Source organism: Hydractinia symbiolongicarpus, chromosome 9 (genome assembly GCF_029227915.1).
Source record: "Hydractinia symbiolongicarpus strain clone_291-10 chromosome 9, HSymV2.1, whole genome shotgun sequence".
NCBI classification, from domain to species: Eukaryota; Metazoa; Cnidaria; class Hydrozoa; order Anthoathecata; family Hydractiniidae; genus Hydractinia; species Hydractinia symbiolongicarpus.
The window spans coordinates 2,476,036-2,499,998 of NC_079883.1; the positions used below are offsets into that span (position 1 = coordinate 2,476,036).

The window sequence follows — 23,963 nt, forward strand, 5'->3', positions numbered from 1 at the left end:
CAAGGCAGACCGAGAAAGACTTGGCAGGAGGCTATAAGGACAGGCTTGATACAGAGGAAGTTGAGTTTAGATCTAACACAGTCTAGATCAGATTGGAAGAGGGTCATTAATATACCCCGTCCAAACCATGGTAGCATGGAAAACGAACGTTAAGCCGAGAATGATGATGATGATGATGATGATGATGATGATGATGATGATGATGATGATGATGATGATGATGATGATGATGATTTCCAAATCTTAATAGTCCTAACTCTGAACGATTTGGAAAGAAAGTGGTAAAATTATTTAAAGAAAAATTTAATTTGAAAATCACCATTCAAACGAAAGTGTAAATGGTAAATGTGTCATTTAGATTAATAAATGGAACGTACCAGTTGTATTTGGAATCAAACAGCCAACCACTTATTTTAACATATTCAAACCATCCGGCTAACATCATTAAACGAATTCCGAGTATGATCTCTGATTGAATCAATAAGATATCCATAGCCATTTTAAAAAGAGCAGCACCTTATTACAACAATGCTTTCTGTTAAGCGGTCAGAAGGAAGATATCACTTACAACCCAAATCGTGAAAGATCCACGACAAGAAAAAATATATGGCTCAACACTTTATTCAATCAACCTAGAAATAGATGTTGCTAAAAAGTCTTTGAAGCTTGCAGATAAAAACTTTCCAAAGAGCAACAAACTAAGCAAGATATTTAATAAAAACACTTTAAAAGTAACCTACATTTGCCTGACCAACATAGCAAGTCTAATATCGACTCGCAATAATAATGGTAATTGTTTTCCAATCAGGAACCAAAAAAAATGGCTAACAATAAGTTTTCATTGAGCAACCGTGTTTTATCACAGCATTTCCATTTTGGCAAACCATTAGCTGTTTTCCAAAGGGTAAGGGTTTCTGCTGTTGAGTTATATATCTTTAAAATCCACAAGTTCATTTATTAAGCCTATGGTATCTGACCTTATCGCCGAGATAAACTTTGCTTTCGATGTTCCTGAGCACCTGAAAGGTTTTATCTTATACATGCTAACAGCCCCAGAATATGTAACCTTAATGGAGGAATTCGGAAAAGAAGAGATCCAGACTTTAGCTGATTATTATCGGTCTCTGTCAGTTACTCCTTATAACATTCAATCTTTTCCTCCACTTCTTGATATCGCTACTCTTATGGCAAAATTCAGAGTCTTCAAACAGTTTGTTCTTACCAGGTAACTGAAGTACGAATCTGGGAAAAAGTCATTGATAGCGTCTGTGAACAATGACTTGTCCGATGCCAATAAACAACTGAAACTGTTAGGTTCCATTTATTCCAAACATAAGATGGACAAAAATATATATAAAAAATTGCTTGAGAAAAATGTCAACAACTCTACACATTTTATGTTATGTTGAAGGATTTGAAGGCACATTCAGCTTCCAAAGAAAACAACGTAATGACACACTTGTTGAATCTCGCTGCATTAACCCCACCATCAACTGCTGAAATTCTCATTGGTGAATTTGATCTTAACACTATTTAGGGAGCGATTAAACCAAGAAAACTTATCACATTGCATATCAATTTGCTAGTTTCCAGAAATTTAACTGATCCAGACTAGGCAGAAATAATAAGTGATGGTTGAAAAGAGACAGCACAAAAACAAATCAACGAAGAGTATAAAAAATGCTAAAGGACAGTTGAACAGTAAATCTGTGAAGTACTTTTTTTAAATAATAACACCTTTATTCACGCTGTGCACTGTTTTCTTCTCTCTCTCCCAGCGTGGTTATAGAATCATTACGTCATGAGCAAAGGCTCACAATACACTTGACAAAGTACACCAACAGGAAGGTTGGTCAATGGGACTTGTACTTCATGAAAAAATTATGCAAACACATCTCAAAACCTCAGAAGCGCTTCAAAAGAGTTTCGGCACGAGTTATAGATAAAATTAGAAACCAAATTCCACATAACAATACACACTTTTCATCTTACCTAAAAAATAATAATAGTAACTCATTATTCTTTAACCCTGTAACAATAGAAGAAGTTTTAAAGATCATAAATAACCTTGATTTAACCAAAGCATCGGGCCCAAACAGTGTCCCTAATCTTATCTTAAAACAAGCCAACATAGCAATTTCTGCAATATTAACCAAACTTTTTAATCTTTCCCTACAACAAGGTGTATTCCCAAACATATTAAAGATGGTTAGTGTCATACCAATCTACAAGAATAAAGGGTCTCCTCTTGATCCAAATAACTATAGACCCATATCATTATTAAGCAATTTGGATAAGATCTTTGAAAAAATAATTAAAAACCGATTAATTTCTTTCCTAGATTCTAATAAAATTATAACCAATAAACAATTCGGATTTAGGACCAAACATTCAACCACCCATGCACTAATTAGTCTCACTGAAACTATTCGACAAAATTTAGATAATTGTAAGTTTGCATGTGGAATCTTCATAGACCTTCAAAAGGCCTTTGATACTGTATCACACGAAATTCTCCTTTCAAAGCTTGAACATTATGGAATTAGAGGTGTAACAAACTCCTGGTTTCGCTCCTATCTCAGCGATAGGGTACAATATGTCTCCCTAACTAACACCAAATCTAAAAAACTTTTTATTAAACATGGAGTTCCCCAAGGTTCCGTTCTTGGTCCTATTTTATTTTTACTTTATATTAATGATTTAATTAACTCAATAATTTTTTCAGAAATTTTTCATTTTGCAGATGACACTTGCATGTTATATGCTAACCATAATCTGAAAAAAATGCAGAAGCATTTAAATATAGATTTAAAATGTATATATAAATGGCTAACTGCAAATAAAATAGCATTAAATGTAGCAAAGACTGAAGTCATCCTATTTAGGCAAAGAAATAAAGCAGTCAACTATGATATAAGGCTGAAATTAAATGGAAAAAAACTTGAATTCTCATCTCATGTAAGATATCTAGGTATATTAATAGATGAATTTCTAGATTGGGATTTCCACATATCTTATATTGGCAATAAATTAAGAAAAACAAATGGAGCTCTTTGCAAACTAAGATATTATGTGCCTAAGGATATCCTACTTTCAATTTACCATGCATTATTTTCTTCTCATATTTCTTATAGTCCGCAAGTGTGGGGTCTCACTTCAAAGTCGTGTAGAATTTTTCGCTTACAAAAAGCTGCTCTCCGAATCATTACTTTTTCTAAATTTAACTCACCATCAAATCCTATTTTTCTTAATCTTAATATTCTTACTCTTTCAGATCTTATAAAATTTCTCAACATTATTTTAACTTTTAATATTATAAATCTGCATTCTCCAGGTAATATTTGTGATATATTTAAATTGGTCTGCCATTCATCTAATCATTCAACAAGAAGTAAATCCATTAAACTTCTAGCTAGACCTTCTGTTAGGACTACCTCATTTGGTCTCAAATCTATACGTTACCAATCTATTATTAATTGGAACAATATCCAACAACACTTTCACCAATACGACCTAGCCTCTCTCACTCTAAAACAATTAAAAAAAATCTGCAAAACTTATCTTCTGGATTGCTATAACACTAATCTCTCCACTGCATAAAAAAGATTTTACTAAAAAATTTTTTTTTGTAGTGTCATACTGCTTATTGCAATCGTTTGATCTTATATAGGTGGCCATCACCTACATTAGTATTTATACTATCTGATGGTCTCCCCGTAGGTATTTATTTAATGTAAAATATAAAGTTATCTCACACGAAATAAATACTACTACTACTACTACTAGCTAATAGGTAAACTTCTCAAGACATTATATGAAATTGCAAACATTTGCCTGTTCAAAATTTTACTAGCGCCTTCATGATGACTTCCCAGTTTACAGGAAGTTTTACCAAGCTGTCTTTACAAGAAATGGTGCAAACTTTACACAGCTTGTAGTCTCCATCATAGCTTAGAGTGGTTATAACTTTCGCACTTTGTCAGTCAAGGATAACCGCAAAATAGGCTATCACGCTAAATTAGGATAGTAGCTTGGTTAGGAGATTTTCCATAGCCTAGTTAGGAGATAATCTCATATTTAGGAGATGTGTTTTCTTTTTTTACAATTATCTCGACAACCACATCTTGTTGTGTCAACTTTTTTTGGAGTTTTGTTGCTCATTACATCATCTTTGTTTGAGCAAAATTTCTTATAGTTTGCTTCACGGGACTAAAAATGAAACGTCAAAAATCTTTGGATCGGCTAGTTAGACAAGAAATAGTCTATTTAGGTTATGTGCGTTACCATGTTGAAAATATGCGTGCAGCAAATTTAGCCTTTCTTCAGAGGCAACTGTGGCCGTAAAACAAATAAGCCGTAACACAGAGGATGCATTCTTAATCAAAACAAACAAAACGCTATATTTTCTGACAGCACAAATAATAAAGAAAAATATTTTTGGACCATCAAAAGGAAGTTCTATAGAATGTTTTTAGCTAATAAAATCATTGCGATAAATAGGCTATCATAGACTAATTAGACTATCATAGCCTAATTTGCAGTTATCCCTCTGACTGTTTGTGCATGGTTGACTGGTTTGATTTCATTTGGCAGCGATTCAATATGGGTTAGTGAATGTTATCATAGCCCTTGGTTAGCCAAAGCAATGTGAGGGAAATTGGGGAGATGGCACATTGTGTGCGCCATTAGATGTATGTTGCAGGGAGTTGTGTCTGGTTGCTGATTGCGGTGTAATTTGGGTCTGCGTATATAGCTCAAAATGAGCTTTAAATACTCTAGGACACCTAAGCCATGGCCCCTCCTGGTTATAATGGACAGGGTATCTATCTCTAGCTATAACCAGCAACAGACAGTTTCCACAGTTTCCACACATCGCACAAATTTATGCGCTATTGCTGCTACCATATTTCATCTTGAGCACAGCCTCTTAATGTTATTTTGGATCCTGTGAAACATCGAAGAAGAACTGAAGCAGGACCGACATCAAACGAACCTCCAACGAACCTCGGAACTCTCTCTATTGATTTTTTCTGATGGAAACGCTTACGCCAAAAAACTAAGCAAACTATCTCTGTTATGCCAAAAGAAAGGTTTTTTAAGCGAATTTATTTTTAATTGCTTCAGAATTTTAAAACCACCAGCTTCGAAGGAAAGTTCCTTCGAAGCTGGTGGTTTTAAAATTCTCTTTAAAGCCCCAACCTCTTTAAAGCCCCAACCTCTTCCCCAGGGCCATTTAGGCTTTTTTGCATCAAGACGAAACCTTTAGATTCCTTCCAAATGTAAAAAACCTAAAAAACCTTGGGGAAGAGGTTGACTTCACCCTTACTATGGGTAAAAAAAGTCGGCAAATAAAAAATTGAACTAAATTTGACTAAATTTTGAAGTTAGTTATTTTTTGCGGACAAATTTTCAGATTGAAAATGGCCACGGAAAGTTTGATTTTTGAGCTTTTGTTATATCAATAAAGACTTCAACACGGGCACAATGAAAACTATACAAATTATTTAATTTTAATGATTATTTTTTCTCTTTTTTTTTAGTTGAACATTTTCTCTACTTTGATCCTTAACTTCTTCTTCATTTTTTTTCTTCAGCTCTCTTTTGTCCTCTGCTACCCTTACTTGATTAAAGCGTTATTTAGATTGATTTTCGTGTTCTCTCTGTTACCGTTATGGATTCATAAATGCTGCATTAAAGATGGCAAAAAAGGAGAAAAAATCAGCAAAAAGATGGCCGGCAAAAAATATTAGTCACTTACTTAGCAAAAATGTGGTCAATTTTTGATGTGTTTTTTTACCGATAAGGTACCCCACATCTTCTGTGCATAACAGAAAACGATTTGGCTAGTTATTGTAAAATTATTGCTGGCAGCAATAAAGTTAGTGCACAGAGATTTGTCGCATATTGGTTGCCTGTTATCGCGGGCGCACAGTTGTGATAACACGTGCTAATTTTATTTCTTACCACCTGCTATAGTTCACGTCAATTTCTTAGACTTAAGTTAGCGATAAATGTGAAAATATTTAAAATGAATAACTCAGAGTTAAGAAACTAAGTTAGTAAGTAAGTAAGGGGAAGTTTTAATGTCCTTGGGGATTCCATTCTAATGACTGGCTCTACCTCCCCTCTGACTGTAACTTTGTTACATTACCGCGCAAGGGATATGTATATCGCACAGCTCCAACTTGCTTGCCTGCCACACAAGCCGGTTAGCTGTTTGCACATGACACCAAATGGACTGACAACACTACATTTCAAATGCGCCGGAGTGAGGACTCGAATTTGTTAACCTTATGATTACAAGCCGAACGCGCTACCACAACACCATTATTTCGTTACCAAAATCTTTTTTCGTATGTTCAGTCGTAGGAAATACATCACGATTGTATGAATGGTTATTGTTGAGTCAAAGGTGTTTTTCAAAAAAGGTTTGCTTGTCGGGTAAGACCAAGAAATTTTCAGGAATAAAATTCCGCGGATAATGTTTTTTGCATTTTATTAGAATTAAATTTCGCGGAAAATGTTTGATTTTTATTACAGAAAATTTAAGAACTTTCGATATTTATCTGAGAGCTCTAGCGACATAGTTTGAGCATTAAAATTATAGCCTTTAGTAACAAGAACACAAAAATGAATGTTCTGGCGATGCTTTTTCCAAATTGTTGAAATATACCTTACGTGACAAAGACGCAATTTTGGTCACGTAACCGAAGCCTATACCAAGACGTTATTTTGGTCACCTGACAGAAGCCCATACAAAAACGCAAATTTTTGTCATTTGACAAATCTCACACATAAACGCAATTTGGTCATGTGACAGATGCCCATGCATAAACGCAAATCTTGCAAGGGTGAGGTAATGAAAATGCAGATATTCGATAAGCGGCGACAAATGAGTTTGAGGGATTTAACTTAAAATTGAGCGTTCATTTTTGTGGCGATAAAAAGCAAAATAAAAGTTTACCTCCTGTGAAAAAAATAAGTTGATTTTATACGAAAAGGCTTGAAAAGTTGTCTAAGAATCTTTTCATTTTGGTAAAAATTGTTACGTCGTATAAGATATAGAGCGTATAGTTATGCGAAATTATGACATCATCAAACAGCTCTGAAACAACCTATTACTGTTTTCACTAAGACTAAATATTAAAATTATTTCATTTAAAAATATTTTTGTTTGAAAATTCAACACTTCACTCAGAGCTACTTGATGATGTCATCCGATTACAATCCCTAGACAATTTCCAAGGCGTCTTATTTGAAATCAACGTGTTTTTAGGTGAGAGGTAAGAAATCAAATGTATTTCTTTTGATGTAAACATGAGGAAGACCTATACGCAAATTTTTGACACTTGAATATTTTTTTGGTCTCTCGTTCTTCCTTTATGTTAAATTAAAATTCAGATTTTCAAGATTTCGTTTTTCATGTTCCTTACCTAAAAAACAAAGTGTTATGATTTCAGGATTTTAATAAAGGAGATTCGTTCTGATATATACATCGATTGCATCTCATACGCAACTTCCAACTTTCATAACGATTTCAAAGATTAAACCAACACAAAAAAAAAAAAAAAAAAAAAAAACCAAAAAACAAAAAAAACACACTTATTTTCTTCGATCATACACATTATTTCATTAAAAACATTTATACCAGAAATCAACATAATTTTCTACAAATAATTTTTTTCTTTAAACTTATCACAAATGCAACAAGAAAACAGCTGATCTGCGCTGCACAGAAAACGCAATATTTTCTAAATCCGAGCAAAAACTTGAAAAATAAAAGTTGGAGAAATGTATCAAAAGAATATATCCGTATTTTTTATAGCAAATTGAAGCAAGAAGTCTCAAAATTTTTTAACTATGTTAATCAGGGAAGTTGGCATGCAAGCTAAATTTTTCTGCCTATTGTTTAATCAAAAAACGAACGACCATATTGAGTAGAGAAGATAGAAAGAGGGATAAATCATAAAAAATAAACAAAAAATCAAAAATATATATACTTTTATATGCTGTGGGTTTTTGAATCTCAACGTTAGAAAAGATTAAAAGGGAGACAAGAACACTTTTTTTAACACAACGTACCCGATTTTATTAGCCAATAAAAAAGCTCATTTCTTATTCGTCACCTGCGTGTACAAAAGCAACCAATCAGCGTCCCGCACTGATAGGTTGCTTAATTTGTACAACGCGTTATGAATTATGACTTGAAGCTCCAAATTCAAACCTAAATGTCGGGTGCGGTTTCTGTTTAAACATTACATATTATTTCCTTTTTTTTACAAAATCTTTTTAAACTATAAGTTTTTTTTAATTTTAAATATTCACAGATTAGAAACGAACATATATCATCAGGCAGTTCAATTTTTCGGTCATTTTATTAACATTTCGCTCTAAGATTAGCGAAGAATAACATCACGTGATCAAGTCACCCAACAAACTAATCCCCAGTCTTTTCAGTAGAACCAAACATTGGTATTTCCACGGATGAAGCTTTTTTCTTAAGACGCTTTGTGATAGATTTTCTTCGATCTTTGTATTCTTTATTTTGGTCAGAATCCGACAGAACAGCAGAAGGATCGTCATGTTGGATATTTAGGGACGTGTTTGATGCTGCACGATCTTTAAAAGAAAGTTTCACGTAGAAAAAAATTTAAATTCTGATTTGTTGAGTAAATATTGTTTTCTGAAAAACAAGAACCTTTCGGAAAATTTATTCCAAACTTCTTTAATTTCTACGCATATAGTTATTTTATTGACATGAGGGAGCCAGTGTTCTCCACCGCCTAGACTTTATAGTTAATTTCATTTTTCAAAATATATAAATTTATGATGAATTTTATTTTTCTCAAATTTTTTTTTCTTGGAAAATATAACCATACTTTTTTGTTTTTTAGTTAGTTTATTCTTGTATGTGCAAACGAGAAGATTAAAATATCAAAAAAAAATTCTGATATTTTCCTCGCTACTCACGAAGTTTCTCGTCTAGATAAATTCGCTTTTTTATGCAAAAGAGACAATATCAATCTTCTCATTTTTTTTAACCTTGCTAAAGGAAGTCTTCACAAAAAATTAATCAACTTAAGGCACTTACAAACTTGATATTCTTGTTTCGTAATACTACTGCTTACTCGGCCACGAAATGGCTGTTCCGGCATGTCAAGCAGCTTGAGGACAGCTGACGGATCCGTCATTGTATTAGTCCGGGAGGGTGCGCTAAAGGTGCGATGAATGCCATCCACATCGTCAGAGTCACGGTGTGTCGTAATGGGAGGCAGACCAGGTTTAAACAAACCGGAAACAAAATCTTCGAACGATGTTGGACGTACGCGATTTTTTGCGATGTCCCGGATACAACGCGCACGCTCTTCAAAACTACAGATGTCGTTAAGGAATTCTAAGTAGCCTAGGTATATACTCGTTAGCTGCAATACGAAAGCGAAGTTCCATTACCTGTTACAATGGTTCTAAGCGTGCGAACAAGAAAAGTGCAGTTCACGACAAAGAGTACAAATAATCGAATGACTTTTGAGAATTAAAAAATATAGAGAAAAATAAACAAAAAAGGATACTGTCGTTTGTAAAATTTTATTGTCGATCTTTTTGCTCGACCAGCACTAATAGCGGTACTTCGAACCAATCGAGGCAATAGATCGCCGTCAACAATTGCGCCATCAAATAACGGTCCAAATGGAGGTATCTACACAATAAAATATTCTATTCTTTAAAATATGTACAGTTTAGACAGTAATTTAGGCTTTGTACGCGTTCCTTTCAGGAAAAAATGTTCACCTGGAACTTGAAAGAACGTGTCTCGCCTAAATTGATATCACACTTTGGAGCAGTCTGTTATCAATGCAAGCATCAAAAAGTATCATGTAGCCAAGGTTGCTATGCTCAAACAAATCTGCGTTCTTAGAGAGAGACGAATAAAGATACCTTGGGATTGCGATCAATTTGTATTCTGTACAAGTTGTTTTGTAGCGGATAAATCACGATCATGACGTCGGCAAATTCGGTATTAATGATGCCACGACGGAAATCACGATTGTGTTCGGTCCAAATGATATGAACTTCGTCGTTACCAAGGTGGCGGAACTATAAATTTTAGGACATAATAATTTAAATGAATTGGGGTTGTTGCCTTGATTTTGTTTGAATTACAGGCACCGTCCTTAAGTACTCATAGAAAAAACTACTCAGGAGACCCACCGTTGCACGCTGGGTGTAATACCAGTCTAAAGCTGTTTCGGCTGCCGTACATAATCGTGTATGTTTAACACGAAGTAGAATCGGCGGTCATATTGCAGATATAAGCCAGGTATTAATATAAGAGAAGAGACAGGCTTATCTACAGTCACAAAACATATAGGTTTGAAAATGAATAATTGGGCTGCGAAATAGTTAAGAAAACACTCACTTTAGTTTTCAGTTGTTCTTCTCCTTCACCAGGCATTCTCGTGGAAACATGAAAAATCACTTCGAGGGAGTGGGTTGCAAAGTAGGGGGCTGACACACCTGTTGACAAGTTCCGTTCCAAACCACCCATGAAGCCAGTGTGGGTTGATAAATCAACCTGTTAGAAATATGGTGAGATTTTTATCAACTTATTTTCTACATGGATTAAAGCACTTTTTTCGACACCTTTGCAAAAATTTTTTTAACCTTAGTTTTATATAAAGAACTCACAATAAAGTAATGTAAGAATTATTTACAAAAATGACACTGCTTAACATAAACATATCAGGATTAGAAATTATTTGAGAGAAGACATACGAGGCAATTTTTTATAACTAGACAGAAACATTTTTAGAAATTTTTGTACTTTCTTTAGCAAATGATGGATATTCAAGGTTTTCAAGATTAAGGGTTTTAAATTTTAAAGTTTGTCAAAGTCAGTTGACACAACATGTTACTACGAGGCAAGTTTTATAACATAGGCAGAAACATTTTCAGAAGTATTCGTATTTTAAGGTTTTCCATGTTTTTGCTTAGCAACTGATGGATGTACAAGTTTTTCAACGTCACCTAATCTAAATTTTAAGGGTTTTAAATTTTCAAGATTGTCAACGTCAGTTAGACACTCAACCTTACGCAGTTATCTACTTGAGTAATTGCTGTGCTTACAATGTTTCCGTAGGTTGAATGCGTAACTTCAAATGCAAGAATCCTTTCGTAAAACCTGCACTAATAGCAACACTAATATGAACTGAAAAGGCTATCATGGGTAAGTAAAGTAGAAGGTCAATAAATAATAACACAATCTCACCTCCCAGCCCATGCCAGAAAGAAATTCCTCAAACTTCTTACTTCCTGTACTATTAGAAAGAATCGAATGTTTGTCTTCCTGACCGGCACCGACATAGAACACAGCAATCTTCTGGGTTTCACGGCTATAAACAAAAGTAGATGTGGAAGATTAAACAAACACCACTTCTTCCAATCAGATGGAATATTCTACGCGAATATATATCGCGTCTCAAAAGATGGATTGAGCAATTGCTGCACAAAAAACTCCTCCTGGTGGAAAAGCAGTCTAACATAGAACCAAGATTAAGTTTATTGCACACGTAGTAATTGCGGTAAACAAAACATTACCTTGGTCTGTTATCTAGGTTCTTGATCTCACGGAGCAGTTTTTCATTTCTCTCCAGCAATTCTACATTTGGTCTAAAAAAATGGTAAGCCTGTTAACGAAACAATTTTCTAAAATTTCCTCACATACTAAAGCAAAAAATTCTTTTACCTTTTATTCCAGGAAAAGAATCCTAGTTGATGAAGTAACATCTTTGATACGTGGTATGACGACAAAGGGTCGTAGTAAACAGGTGGATAAACTTCACGCGCGGTTATTCTGAAGAAAGTAACAAGAAACAGCGTGGACACACGGAAGAAATTCTGTAGAGTTTAATATGCGCAGCACTCACGCGTCCAAAAAATAAGAGAGTTAAAATATGTTAGACCGTTACTGCAGGGTTACTATAGTTTTCTTGAGTTAAAGATTGAGGAGATTTGACGAGCAATTTTTTAAAAAACTTTTTTACGAATTTTTTAAATAGGATGTTATACACTTTTTTATTTAACAATGTCGTAGTACATAGGTGAATTCACCTATGTATACACACCATCCGGATAAATTATCTGAGTTCATTACTAACATATTGCTGCACGTAGTGTAGTGGGGACCGCGGATCGATTGCGAGGAAGTATGTCGTAGTTTTAAAAAGTTTTCTATTCATCCACACAATTGAGGACGACTTGAAACAAAATATTACCGTGCGTCGTGGGCAATTTCGTGAACATAATTCTCTTCCTCGTTGTGTTGTTTTAAAACAGATGTCACTGCAGAGCTTTGAAGCCTCACGTCTATCGAATCAGGAACAGGTGCGGGGAAGTTTAATTGTTGATCAGGGAAAAGTAAACATTCAGGACTCGAATGACCAATATAACGAAGCAGCTAAAACAAAATTTTTGAAATATTGACAATTTACCAACAATTAATCAACAATTACGTTCCTGTGCAGCAAACTTTGCAGTCTTTGGTCAATGAAATCTCTGCAAAAAAAATACCCGTATGTTCAAAATGGCAACAGTATCGCTACTTGGGGTTAGAAATGCGCGAAATACAGATGGCCGGAATATGCACGAGTGACAAAATTTGATGCCTGGAATATAAGTTGGTCGTATTGACTTTCTCACATGCTAGCGGTTAGTTATTACTTAGAATCAGTAACTTGCTAGGGTTATTAATTGGGGGCTAATACAGAAAAACTAAGAAAGAGGTCGTTCGCAAAAAAGGGCGTTTCAATAGGGGCGTGTTACAAAACAATTTTTACCTGGTCGACTCGATCAGCATTAGCATCAACAGTTTCCCACGTGGGTAGAACGAAAGAAGCACGCGAGCTTAATCTTGTCGCCGACACAGATAAGTTTCGACTGTGTTTACGTACTAAGCTTTGTCGCATGTCGTCAATAAGATCTAGATCAAAAAATAAAAATAAAACTAATTCGAAACAAATATTTGAAACTCCAACAAAATACTTGGGTTGTCATAAAAACATACCAGTATACGGCTCAGAAGTTTTCCCATCAAGCGTGAACACATCAGCAATATCCCAGCAGTGCTTGCCAGATTGATCACGTAGAATAAAACGGCTGACCGTTTTAGGACCGTAAAAATTTACACCAGCCGTATCTTTTCTCTTGGATAAAAAATAATATATGAATAAAAAGTTGCAAGTTTAAATAAAATGTAATAAACAGAATTGCACGTGTACATGAACGTTACGAAGTCGACATTTCACCAGAGATAATAAACTAATACTCACAGTCAATGGCAACTCCACTACCGACAATACAGTTGTGTCGTCCAGGAGAATGAACTGTAGAAATAAAAAGTTTGGAAAAGTCAACTTCATGCGAACCTTTTCTTAATCAAAGTTATAGCATTCACTTTTATCAGTTGTTTAAATTTATTTTTCTCATCTTGCCAACACAGCGCTAGGACACCCAATACTGCACTACGCAACGTCAAAGTTGTTATACAAATAAAAAAGTCGAAGTATTTTCACGGAATATAATCCATCAGTGAAAGAATGGGTCCCCAAATTGTGTCCTTGCTTCCGTGGATCCGTGTTTATTATAAGTCCACAAATTAGGCGTCGAGAAAACAATTTAACACTCCCTTTCTATAGTTAAGATGTTGAAATTATTACCATCCAAAAAAACATTGGAATTAACTCCTAGTACTCAAACGCTCAGATCCTTGTATCATAATTATGTTTAAACAATAGAACCCAATTATCGTAGAGCCAATCACTGATGTCAAAGAAGTGCTCATGAGAAACCATAAAAATCCATTCTGATGGACAAAAAAAAAATCGTAAAAATTTTGGGGTTTATGGAAAAATCATTCACAGTTTGTTCAAGAATATGAATACCTATAATTATTGCTTTCTCTTGAAAACGATGTATATCTTACTTGGACATTGTGACTCTCCAATAACATAGTGTCGTCAACGCTTTCGCCGCCATCATGATCCTCACTCTCCAGTATGAGACTGCTTGGTTGAACAGCGCCAGTATCGAATGGAAAATGTTGGTAATAATTTAATATTTGGCTGATGCCCTAAAAAATAAAAATAAATAAATAAATAACGAGAAAGATTGCTGATGTGCATTGAAAGGAAACCTTAATTTAGTAACAGTACAAAAGTAGAAAATGCTCTTCCTAGTAGACACAGAAAAGACCCTTCCGGTCAAGATTTCAATTGCAAGCTATGCATTCTTGGTCTAACAAGCAAAAAGTAGTACCCAGTGTTAAAAATAAATACGTTAATGCAGCCGTCATGTCATGGTTTTTTTATATACCTTATCGAGTCTGTCGAAAAAAAAACACAGTCAAAATTTTTGGCAGGCGAAAAAAGTTTATTTAACTGATTCTTGGACTCAGCTGAACTTAGCAAACGCTCTTATCGGTTTTATTTCTTAGACCTCAAGGATAAATATTCAACGTTAATCATGTTAACATCACGACAGAAAATTCACACCTACAGGTGTCATCATGTATATGAATATCAATTCAATATAAACTTACATAGTTTGCAGTCAATGGTAGGACATTATCATCACCATCAACAGTATCACTGTACAAGAAATCTATGAGAGACAATATACTTTTCTTAGCTTTCACAACATATCTACTAAGACAATTTGTTGAAGTTTAATAACCTACCATCATCATCAGTTATACCATGTGGGTCGTCCATACTCAAATCGTTGTGTACACGCGCGAGTCGTATTGGCCGGTTTTCACCAACAAAGAGCTGATTGATGTTTAATGATCGCCGTCTGTCCAAACTCAGTCTTTCGACTTTATCTTTAGAGCATTTTTTAAAGATCTATTAAAAAATCAAGAAATGGATCTTTTTAAGAACAGCAGTAAAAAATCATGTTTGGTGACAAGTAAATTCGAACATTTTTTCAGGATGTATAATAAATTTCTAGATTTTTAGATGCATTTTTCAGCCTCGTTTACATTTAATAATTAAATTTCAGAACCGTAATAAGGTAAAAACGATACCAGTTAAAAACCATACTTAAAATTATTCAGTAAATTTTAAACTTATTAAACTTGTGTTCTTTGATGAAGTATGAATTTACAAACATTAATATTATAAGTGAGCCAAACTATAAAAGTTACCACAAGAACCAAATGACGTTGAGGGATTCTTGCTAGGGTTTGAAATTATAGAGACACTAGTCGGTGGCCCACAGAAAAACCTACGGGTTCGCCCGTTTTTTTATACCGCATTACGTGCGTCTCGCTATTTGCGATACCATTTTGCGTGACAGACAGACGTATACGGGTTTTATAATATAGCTAATTAAAACTTCACTGTATATACTACCTTCATAGCTAAGCCGAGATAAGTGAGATTTTCATCATGATCTGTTCGGCTTCTTAATAGAACCTCACAAGGCATCACCATTATCCAGTCAAGCAGACAAAGCAATAATTTGCTAATGTACTAAAAAGGAAAAAAAAATGAGAAAAACAACAAGGAGATTGTCATGTTGAAACTCTTACATAAGACAATACTAATTTTAAGCGCACATTATATTTCATTACTTTTGTTCATATTCTATTTTACAGTTTGTCTCATATCCTTTTTTATGGGGAGTTAATGGGCTCCAATCAACAACAACAACAAAAACAACAATAACAAAATTAACAACAACAACAACAACACAAACAAACAAAATCAACAAAAGTAGTTTAGTGACAAAACATTCTGTTGGAAATCATTAGGTTTCAAATTAACAGCGTTTGAATGTGCTGTTACCTGAAGCCATTTAATAACTGCAAATTGGTTTGTTTGAATAACAATGTGTGGTACATTGTCATACGTGAATATCGCATAAGAACGTGCTGATAGCTTTACAATACAATACTTCACTTATTTTCTGTTCATAATTTCTTTTTTCTAATAGTTCATCCATAGTTCATCCAACGATGGTCGATGGCAATATTACTCACCAAATTGTTTCAACAAATATTGAAAAAAAATCTGTCCTTTCTAGCTGAATGGCTCCTACCTCTGGAGATTCTTCTGGAGGAAGATCTGATGTGCTTGACTTTTGAGTTGCTTGGATGTGTAAAGTCACGTGACAGATAGCCTAATGTAAATAATTACGAACAATTAAGCTTGACTATTTCTTAAACCAAATGAACATTCCAAAGTCATTCTTGAATATTGTAGATATAAGTTATTAAGATGTAAAGCTGTTAACCAGTGGAAAACTCCACGAGAATTTATTAGTTGCAAATTTGGGGTATTGCTATTTTGTGAATCTCTAGCACTAAATAGTGATTTTTTTTCTGCAGGAAGGGGCAACAGCAGAATCGATAAAAATAAAGCATTTACTTTTTTGTGCATAATTATTTGGTGGCTACCATAGCATGAGTTATTGAGGCGAAGCGAACATACAGACAGAGCGACGGCTGTAATTATAGAGATTTTAATAAATTGATATCTCAATTATCCAAACCACTCAAAAACAGTTCAAATGATCCAAAATGTTTTATTGATCAAATTTTTTGCAAATTCTTAGAGCAAATCTGCAAAAAAAAGGGAGTAATCAAGGAAGTACTTAACATGCATAACAACGCAAAACAATTGCAATTCCGTACAAATCATCACAAATTATCGTGTAAAAAACACAGCAACAACATACAAAAATATTTTCACCTCCACAATCTTCAAGGGCAGGTCTTTATCAAAAGCTTCAATGTAATCGTAGTAGAATGTTAAAGACCAAAGCACATCTAACGCTACTGTTGAAACAACCTGACTGTGAAACTAAAAAAAAATGAAGTTAGTCCCTATATTAGTTCTCAATACAGTGAAACCAAGGTAAACTGTTGTTCAAAAAAATTATGATAAATATAGAAAAAAATAACACATTATTAAATGTATACATTGCAACAAATTTAATATCAACGACACGTCTCCTTACTTCTAGAGAACTTATCAGCAAGGCAAGGCAATCATATATCCTTTGATGGCCACCCAAATGTACCAGTGATTCAGTTATAAACAAACCAAGACTGTTCAATGCAACACACCTGTAATACAAACAGTCAGAGATATCATTCTAACAGAAATATAAAAAAGTCCTACAAACTATGGAATTTATGTAATTACCTGGCTCTGCAGGAAGGATCATTTTTAGCTGATTTCAATATTGGTATTAAAATCTTCTCCTACAAATTCACATAACAATGTATATCATGAAGTTTCCTCACTACACCCAACAAACGCTTGTTCTATACATCAAAAATTAGGGACATTACGAAAGGGCACAACAACGACCTATCCCACAAATCCAGCACAAGGGCACCTATGTATCGAGGTGATTTCACTATATTTAAATTGAGTCAGAACAATGCATACCAAAAATAGAAAAAATATTGTTGTACACAATAAAAATAAAAATAAATGCAAAGCAACCTAGGGTAAGAAACGAAAATTGTATTGTGAATTGTGTGAATATCTGAGTGTTTCAGTTATTGCTTAGTAACATTATGAACATAATATTTGCTTGTTTTGTGCCAAGTTTTTGCTATTTTTTTTTCATTAACATTATTTAAGAGTGTAAAAGTATTTTTTTATATTTTTTTAAAAACATAGATTTCTTTGTTTTCATCAATGTTGTTAAGAGAAATAGTATTGCATAATACTATTTCATAATACTATCATGGCGGAAGAGAAAAGCCCTATTGCAAAAGAAAATGCCCAAACACTACGGTACAAAGTAACCTGAGCCTCTGCCAGGTTTCAATTACATTGCCAACTCATGATAACTTTACATCTCTTGCAAGGTAAAGTATTATAAAGTAAATAAAAAAACCAAACAGAATCTTGCAACAGCCATTATGTACAAAACTTAATAAAACAAACCCTCAATTCTTTTCCAAGCAAAGGAGCATTCGTTTCGTGGTTACGAATGCCTGGCTGATAGATATTTAGACTAGGATATGCACCAGGTAAACATATCATGGAACCAAGGAGTGATATTGCTTCTTTTCTTGGGTGCTTAAAGAGAAAGGTGAGGCATTACGTAGATGTTTTGATGAAAAAATTGATGATGAGGAAAATTGATCTAATGCAAAACTGCTCATTTTTCTAAATACATACCGTCATGTATTGTGTTGATATAACAGTTGTGGCTGCGTTTACAAAGTCCAGCAAAAGACAAGATGAACTTGAAAATTCAAGTGCAAAAAACAAAGAGCACTGACTGATAATGGCATTGATAACTTCCTAAATTAAACAATAAATTTTATAACCATGCTACATATGCAGGGAGATTTGCCAGAGTGCAAGATTGCAATTTTCATTTCGGCTCAGTGCAGAAAAGATATACGTAACAAAAACTGACATATCTGTAAAAGCTATAGGCTTGTGTCATATGGTCTTGAATTTTCGTTCTTAAAAAGCTTTGCTTCAAAATAATACATTAGATTTAAAAAGGTTTCCTTAATGCTTCTTTAGAGATTTTTGATATTTCTAAACACTATATATACAATTTGCATCTCTACTTCTCCACTAGCATTGGCTAAGATCATAGCTAATGAAAACATGTTACACGCTTTTTGTTTGATAAGCAATATCTTATAAGCAACAAGAGGCTCAAATGTTTACGCAATAGCCAGTGTGAAGTAAGTTAAAAAAAGAAAACTATCGAACAACAGGGGCTTTAAAAAACGACAGTTTCCTGGATTTTCCTTGTTCTAAAAGTCATAAAGTTCTATGAGACGTGATTAAATGGAAGGTTTAGTTTGATTGGGACCCTGGCCCAACTGAACATGGCACCACGTGAAAAAGTTAAACAAGTTTTAATAGTGGACAAGTTAGCAACATTTGAGACTGTCACAATATACTTAAGCAACATAGAGACCATTCAGAGGAACACAAAAATAAAAAATGGCAATTTTAACAAAAAATTTGAGGGGTTTTCCTCATACTGATAAAATAATGATTCTATTCGATGCTAGATGCACGCACCTGATCTGACCCAGTTAAACCATTGTGGATTAAACGAAAAAAATTAATCATGTGATCTAGAGATGGCAACAGACCATGATTTTTCATCGTCATCATACACATGAGCTTATATGCCAGGACTTTGCCTTGTTTGTGTCCACTCTCCAAAGACATTGCCTATAGATAAAAAAGTGAAAGAATACAACTGCTATGCTCACAATCACAAGAGTGCACTTTACTGATCAAATACTGAACATACAAAGAAGATGTCTGCTTTGTATGTTCAGTTTGTGTAATAATAAAAAATATTTCTTAGTTCTTAAACAACTGAACATTTTATGGAATATAAGAATAACACGTGCCTTCAGGAGACTCTAGTCAGGCAACGCTCACACCCTTTATTATTATTATTACTATTATCCCCAATATTTGTACAGGATATAGCCACTTCACTTTTATCAATGTGGGTCCTGTGTTCAGAATGTATACATTAGGTATACACCGGCAATACCTACCCAATTTCCCTCACATGGCATGGGTTGACTCGTAGCTGTAGTAAAGGCACTTGCTAAATTATAAAAGGAGTCGGGACACAATTGTGCAGGGTAACTTTAAAAACAATCGGTAAGCACATTATATCACTATTGCTTGGTTTTAAAAATGATATATTAAAATTATAAACAGTTTTATTTTTGGGAAAACTAAACAAATGTCATGGATATACATTCTCAAAAGAAAACATGCAAATCATATTGCACATTTAAACAATCTTATACAGTACAAAAGGAATTACAGATCGAGAAGTTGAAACCACTGTACTGTACAAAAGGTTGCAATCATTTTTTCTTTTATGGATTGATAAAATTTCTAATTTTTTAAATACATAATTTTAAACACCACAAGCATCAGTTCATTACATCCATAGTAAGATTTTTAAAATGTTAATACATGTATGTGGATTCCAAAACATTTAGTTTTAATTTGGTTACTGATTTGTGAAATTAGACACATATCCTTTACCACTTAAGCATTTCTGTATTCCCCCTTTTACATAAAAAATAGAACTCAGCAAACAATTATTTAATTTTTTTTATCTTGAAATTAGAAACGATTTTCTTTCATTTATAAGTACCTCAACTTGAAAACACTGAAACAAAATAGGATGAAAAATTAACTTTATATATCTTCTATATATCTTCTATCTACATGGACAAAAAAATCAAGATAGTTGAAAAATTTCCGAGAGCTCAGTATCCAGTGCACTTTACTGAGAACTTTTCCAATGCATCCAAAACATTTCATCTGTCAAAATTATAACAATAATGTTAGCTGTCTTACCTGAAAACACCATGTTGAGCAAAAGTATAATGGTGGAGACAAAGGTGGAAGTGGTGGAGTAGATTTATTGTCTATGCTCACACCTTGGTTTCTTCTGATCTGCAAAACAATAAAACACATGAACATTAAGAAACAAATTTATAGTTCGTTTAGTATGTTTGATATGCGAAAATGAGCAACAAATATTGTTCTTTAAGTCCTTTAAAGCAAACACTTTTTTTATTTCTAATAAAAAAAATCTAAATCTAAATATATAGGCATAAAACATAAAAAAATTAGTAAGCACATGTGCATTTCTTAATTCATTACAGGAATGACCAAGCTCTATTTCCATGCAACCTTAATGTAAGAATGTCTGATAATACATGAACATGATTTAATAGAAAAACTACATTTTTTATTCCCCTAATTAAAATTATCTCATACTGGAAACTTAATGATGAATGTTAATGAGTTTTAAAATCTTAATTGAGATACAAAATGTCAGTTTGTTTCAAACTTACTGTTTCAAGCATTTCCCATAGTTGTATTAAATGCTTAAAGACCATGGCGTGCACCTCAGCATCTTTGATATCATTCACATTTCCCAATATACCCAGGATGCGCTTCCATAAAATTACAGAGGATAAAGGAGTCCAGCCTTCAACTTTGCCACCTTCAATAACACTAAATATTTTATGGTCTTGCAATGTTTTGTCTGCTTCTTCTTGTTTCTTCTGGTTGTCTGATAAGCTGCAATCTACAAAAACATGATTCTTATCCTAAACTAGTTGTTAGACTGTGGGAAATCCACATAAATCATTAAAATTCTCAGGTTTATTATTCTGTCCAAAAATATTTGTATTGTGTATTCTTAACAGGAAATCAGCTTGCGTTACAAATAAAATAAGGGTATTGATATAAGAGAAACAGTAATATTTTTAATGAAGAAGAGTTGTTCTTTTTATCTAGGATAGCATATCTAAACATATCGCTTCACTTGTTCAGCCAGGTCAAAATCAGTAATTTTAGGGTCTGTGCTATTTTGAAAGTTGTTTATATGCTTTTAAAGTCTAAGATAAATAACATTTCCGATCTTTGTATTTTAAATGAAATTCCCTTCACTTACCATCTGTAAAGCGTACATGACTTGTCGTTTCTACACCCTGAGAATTTGCAATATCTTCATCTTCAGAGGCTTCAGCAATATTATCTTGGGAAATACTCCCTGCCGATTTCAGTTCATTGAAGCTTTCGTTATCAATCAACGTAAACATATGACTATCAATACTCTGAGCATCCAATGACTTTTTTGAAGCAGGATCCAATGCAAAATTGATGAGGTCATGGTCAGAACATATAGATACTTGAGCAGAGAGAGTTTCATGTCCTCTCAGTGGCTCTTCTGAATGGCTGGTTGAATCACTGCATATTGATGCAACGTAAGACTCTATCTCGCATTTTTCTTCGCTATAGTTTGAAGGCTTTATTATTGATCTTGCAGTAACCACCTCATCGAGATTCTCTTCTTGGGACTCGTATTCGTCAGCTAAAAGATTTTGGCTCGATTCATTTAGGTAGGTATTAATAGTACCAAGACTTTGTGAATTTTCACTGTTACAGTCCTCTAGTGTTTTGTACATTATCAAGCCGTTGCTTTCAGATTCAGAGTCACTAGAGTTCTGAACATTTACTTTAGGTGCATGTGCAAATGGTGCATGTGCAAGTGCTTCCTTTAACGTCCCGTAATTGCCATGAAAGGAGTGCGTAAAAACACTGTTTGTATCGCTGGTTACACTGTCAAAACTTGATATGTTGTCTGCTATTTCGGCAAGTGTTTTCTTGTCTATTAAAGAATTAAAAATATAATTGGAGATTGTGTTGAAAAGTGTGTGTGTGTTGTTGTTGTTAGGTAAGTGTATGAATCAAAATCAGTAATCCTCAAAACTATAAAACGTAATGCTGTAAAACAGACAGCAGTAGGGCCAGTATTAAAGTGCTTTTTTAAGCATTTCAACCAAATTGGCTTATTCTAACAATTAGAGCACTCAACAGGCATTACAAATTTTAAGGAATAAACAAAATTCCTAAATAAAAGGAAGATAATGTGCGTGATAACTTTCCTTACTCGCCCCTTCAAGGTAATAGTGCTTACAACTTACCTTTATTTTCCTTTTGAATTACTTCATCTGTTTTTAGTGTCATTAATGCAGGCTCTGAATTGGGAACATGCATGTGAGTTTGAGTATCACTCATTGAACTTTCACTTAAAATTGAAACAACATGCTGTTTTTGCATTGATGTATGTTTTATCCCAGGCTCTGATGCAGATCGTGGCATGAATGTAGGATTCTGCAGGGGTTTCAATGTCACAACTTCTGCTGCCGGCTGGTTGGTTCTTTGCTCTAAATTAACTTGATTCTGTGTTTGAAACTGGCTCCATCCTCGTGTAAAAGATTGGTTACGCTCTTCTGGTGAACCATCTGAAGCCTTTCTTTGCTTATCTTTCTTTATTTTACCTCTCTCAGTTTGTTTTTCCAAAGGAGGGTCTTGCAGGTCAATGCCATACACAGTTCGCCCCATAACCCTGGTTAATGTTTCCATGGTTCCCTTTAAAATGAGAGCAGGGATGTAATTCTGTTTACAAAAATTTTAGAAATTAGCCACTCTCCTTAGTAGAATGTTATGAACTGTAGTAGGTTAGTATCCACTATAAACCAGATCATTGCAGTACGAGCCAAAATATTTTATGCAGAATAAATGGAACAAAAGCTCTGGAATTTGACACAGTATATTCCTTAAATATCAGTTCTACTTCCAATTATTCTTAACTTTTTACTCAAAAATTGATCCAATTTTAAATTTAGGTGACAGAATAAGACATAAAAAACTTACAGCCCATTCTTTGACCAATTCTTGCCAGCTAGAAAAAGTTGTACCAACACGAAGTAGTTCATCCCATAAGTCTGAAGTTAGGTATACCTGCAAGCTGGCTCTTATCCACGTCACAAATAAGGTCTACCAAGAAAACAGTTTGTAGTCAAAAATTAACTACTTCATGAAGAAATCTTTTATGGAAAGAATATTTATGGTTCTATAATAATAATTTCTGGTATCTTTCTGTCATTTAAAGATGGTAATTGTAAGTTCTGACAGGTAAATTCTTGTTGTCACTCACATTCACTAATGTTCCGAGGACTAAAAGCTAGTTTAGTAAATATCGGTTGAACATTTACAAAAAGCCTTTTACATAAGCCATCTGCGAAATAAAAATGTTAGCTTTTTCTTCTCATTACTTTTAACATGGTTAAAAAAGAATATCATCTTTACTTAAATATATTCAATTTAATTAAAGGCCAAGTAAAAACATAATTAAATTTGTTCTTTTATCACTATAGAAAGATCTTAATAATTGAAATAATTTAATATCTGCATAATAATTTTATCCTCTTCATTAAAATTACAGAACAACATACCTGGAGTAAATAACTTGCTAACTGGCCACCAATAGTTGCATGTCTGGGTGTTGGAGGTCGACTAGTGAGTATGTGGTCAGCAATTTTTAACAACACAATGAGTAGCTGTCTCCTAAAAATAATA

General features: G+C 33.9%; 2 protein-coding genes across 3 annotated transcripts in view; both read right to left on the reverse strand.

The window, feature by feature from the left end:
* LOC130656267 (calcineurin subunit B type 1-like) overlaps positions 1–23,963 on the reverse strand; it is a 102,530-nt gene that overhangs the window by 41,329 nt on the left and 37,238 nt on the right. The window lies entirely within an intron of this gene.
* The window catches only part of LOC130656258 (ral GTPase-activating protein subunit alpha-2-like), a 32,864-nt gene continuing 16,503 nt past the window's right edge, over positions 7,603–23,963 (reverse strand). The window contains exons 13-41 of one of the 2 annotated variants that reach the window (XM_057459091.1): positions 23,840–23,951; positions 23,259–23,381; positions 22,526–22,973; positions 21,493–21,912; positions 20,888–21,123; positions 20,385–20,483; positions 19,068–19,223; positions 18,198–18,323; positions 17,961–18,095; positions 17,205–17,263; positions 17,017–17,125; positions 16,749–16,859; positions 16,096–16,176; positions 15,408–15,527; positions 14,732–14,897; positions 14,594–14,655; positions 13,979–14,125; positions 13,326–13,379; positions 13,061–13,199; positions 12,834–12,976; positions 12,273–12,454; positions 11,744–11,851; positions 11,596–11,667; positions 11,267–11,390; positions 10,418–10,573; positions 9,937–10,095; positions 9,570–9,697; positions 9,092–9,372; positions 7,603–8,619 (exon numbers count right to left, since the gene is read on the reverse strand). In XM_057459091.1, coding sequence (XP_057315074.1) covers positions 8,438–8,619; positions 9,092–9,372; positions 9,570–9,697; positions 9,937–10,095; positions 10,418–10,573; positions 11,267–11,390; positions 11,596–11,667; positions 11,744–11,851; positions 12,273–12,454; positions 12,834–12,976; positions 13,061–13,199; positions 13,326–13,379; positions 13,979–14,125; positions 14,594–14,655; positions 14,732–14,897; positions 15,408–15,527; positions 16,096–16,176; positions 16,749–16,859; positions 17,017–17,125; positions 17,205–17,263; positions 17,961–18,095; positions 18,198–18,323; positions 19,068–19,223; positions 20,385–20,483; positions 20,888–21,123; positions 21,493–21,912; positions 22,526–22,973; positions 23,259–23,381; positions 23,840–23,951 — 4,438 coding nt within the window. In that variant the 3' untranslated portion in view covers positions 7,603–8,437. Of the gene's footprint in view, positions 8,620–9,091; positions 9,373–9,569; positions 9,698–9,936; positions 10,096–10,417; positions 10,574–11,266; positions 11,391–11,595; positions 11,668–11,743; positions 11,852–12,272; positions 12,455–12,833; positions 12,977–13,060; positions 13,200–13,325; positions 13,380–13,978; positions 14,126–14,593; positions 14,656–14,731; positions 14,898–15,407; positions 15,528–16,095; positions 16,177–16,748; positions 16,860–17,016; positions 17,126–17,204; positions 17,264–17,960; positions 18,096–18,197; positions 18,324–19,067; positions 19,224–20,384; positions 20,484–20,887; positions 21,124–21,492; positions 22,210–22,525; positions 22,974–23,258; positions 23,382–23,839; positions 23,952–23,963 lie in introns of both variants that reach the window. The other variant, XM_057459090.1, reaches the window with a different exon arrangement.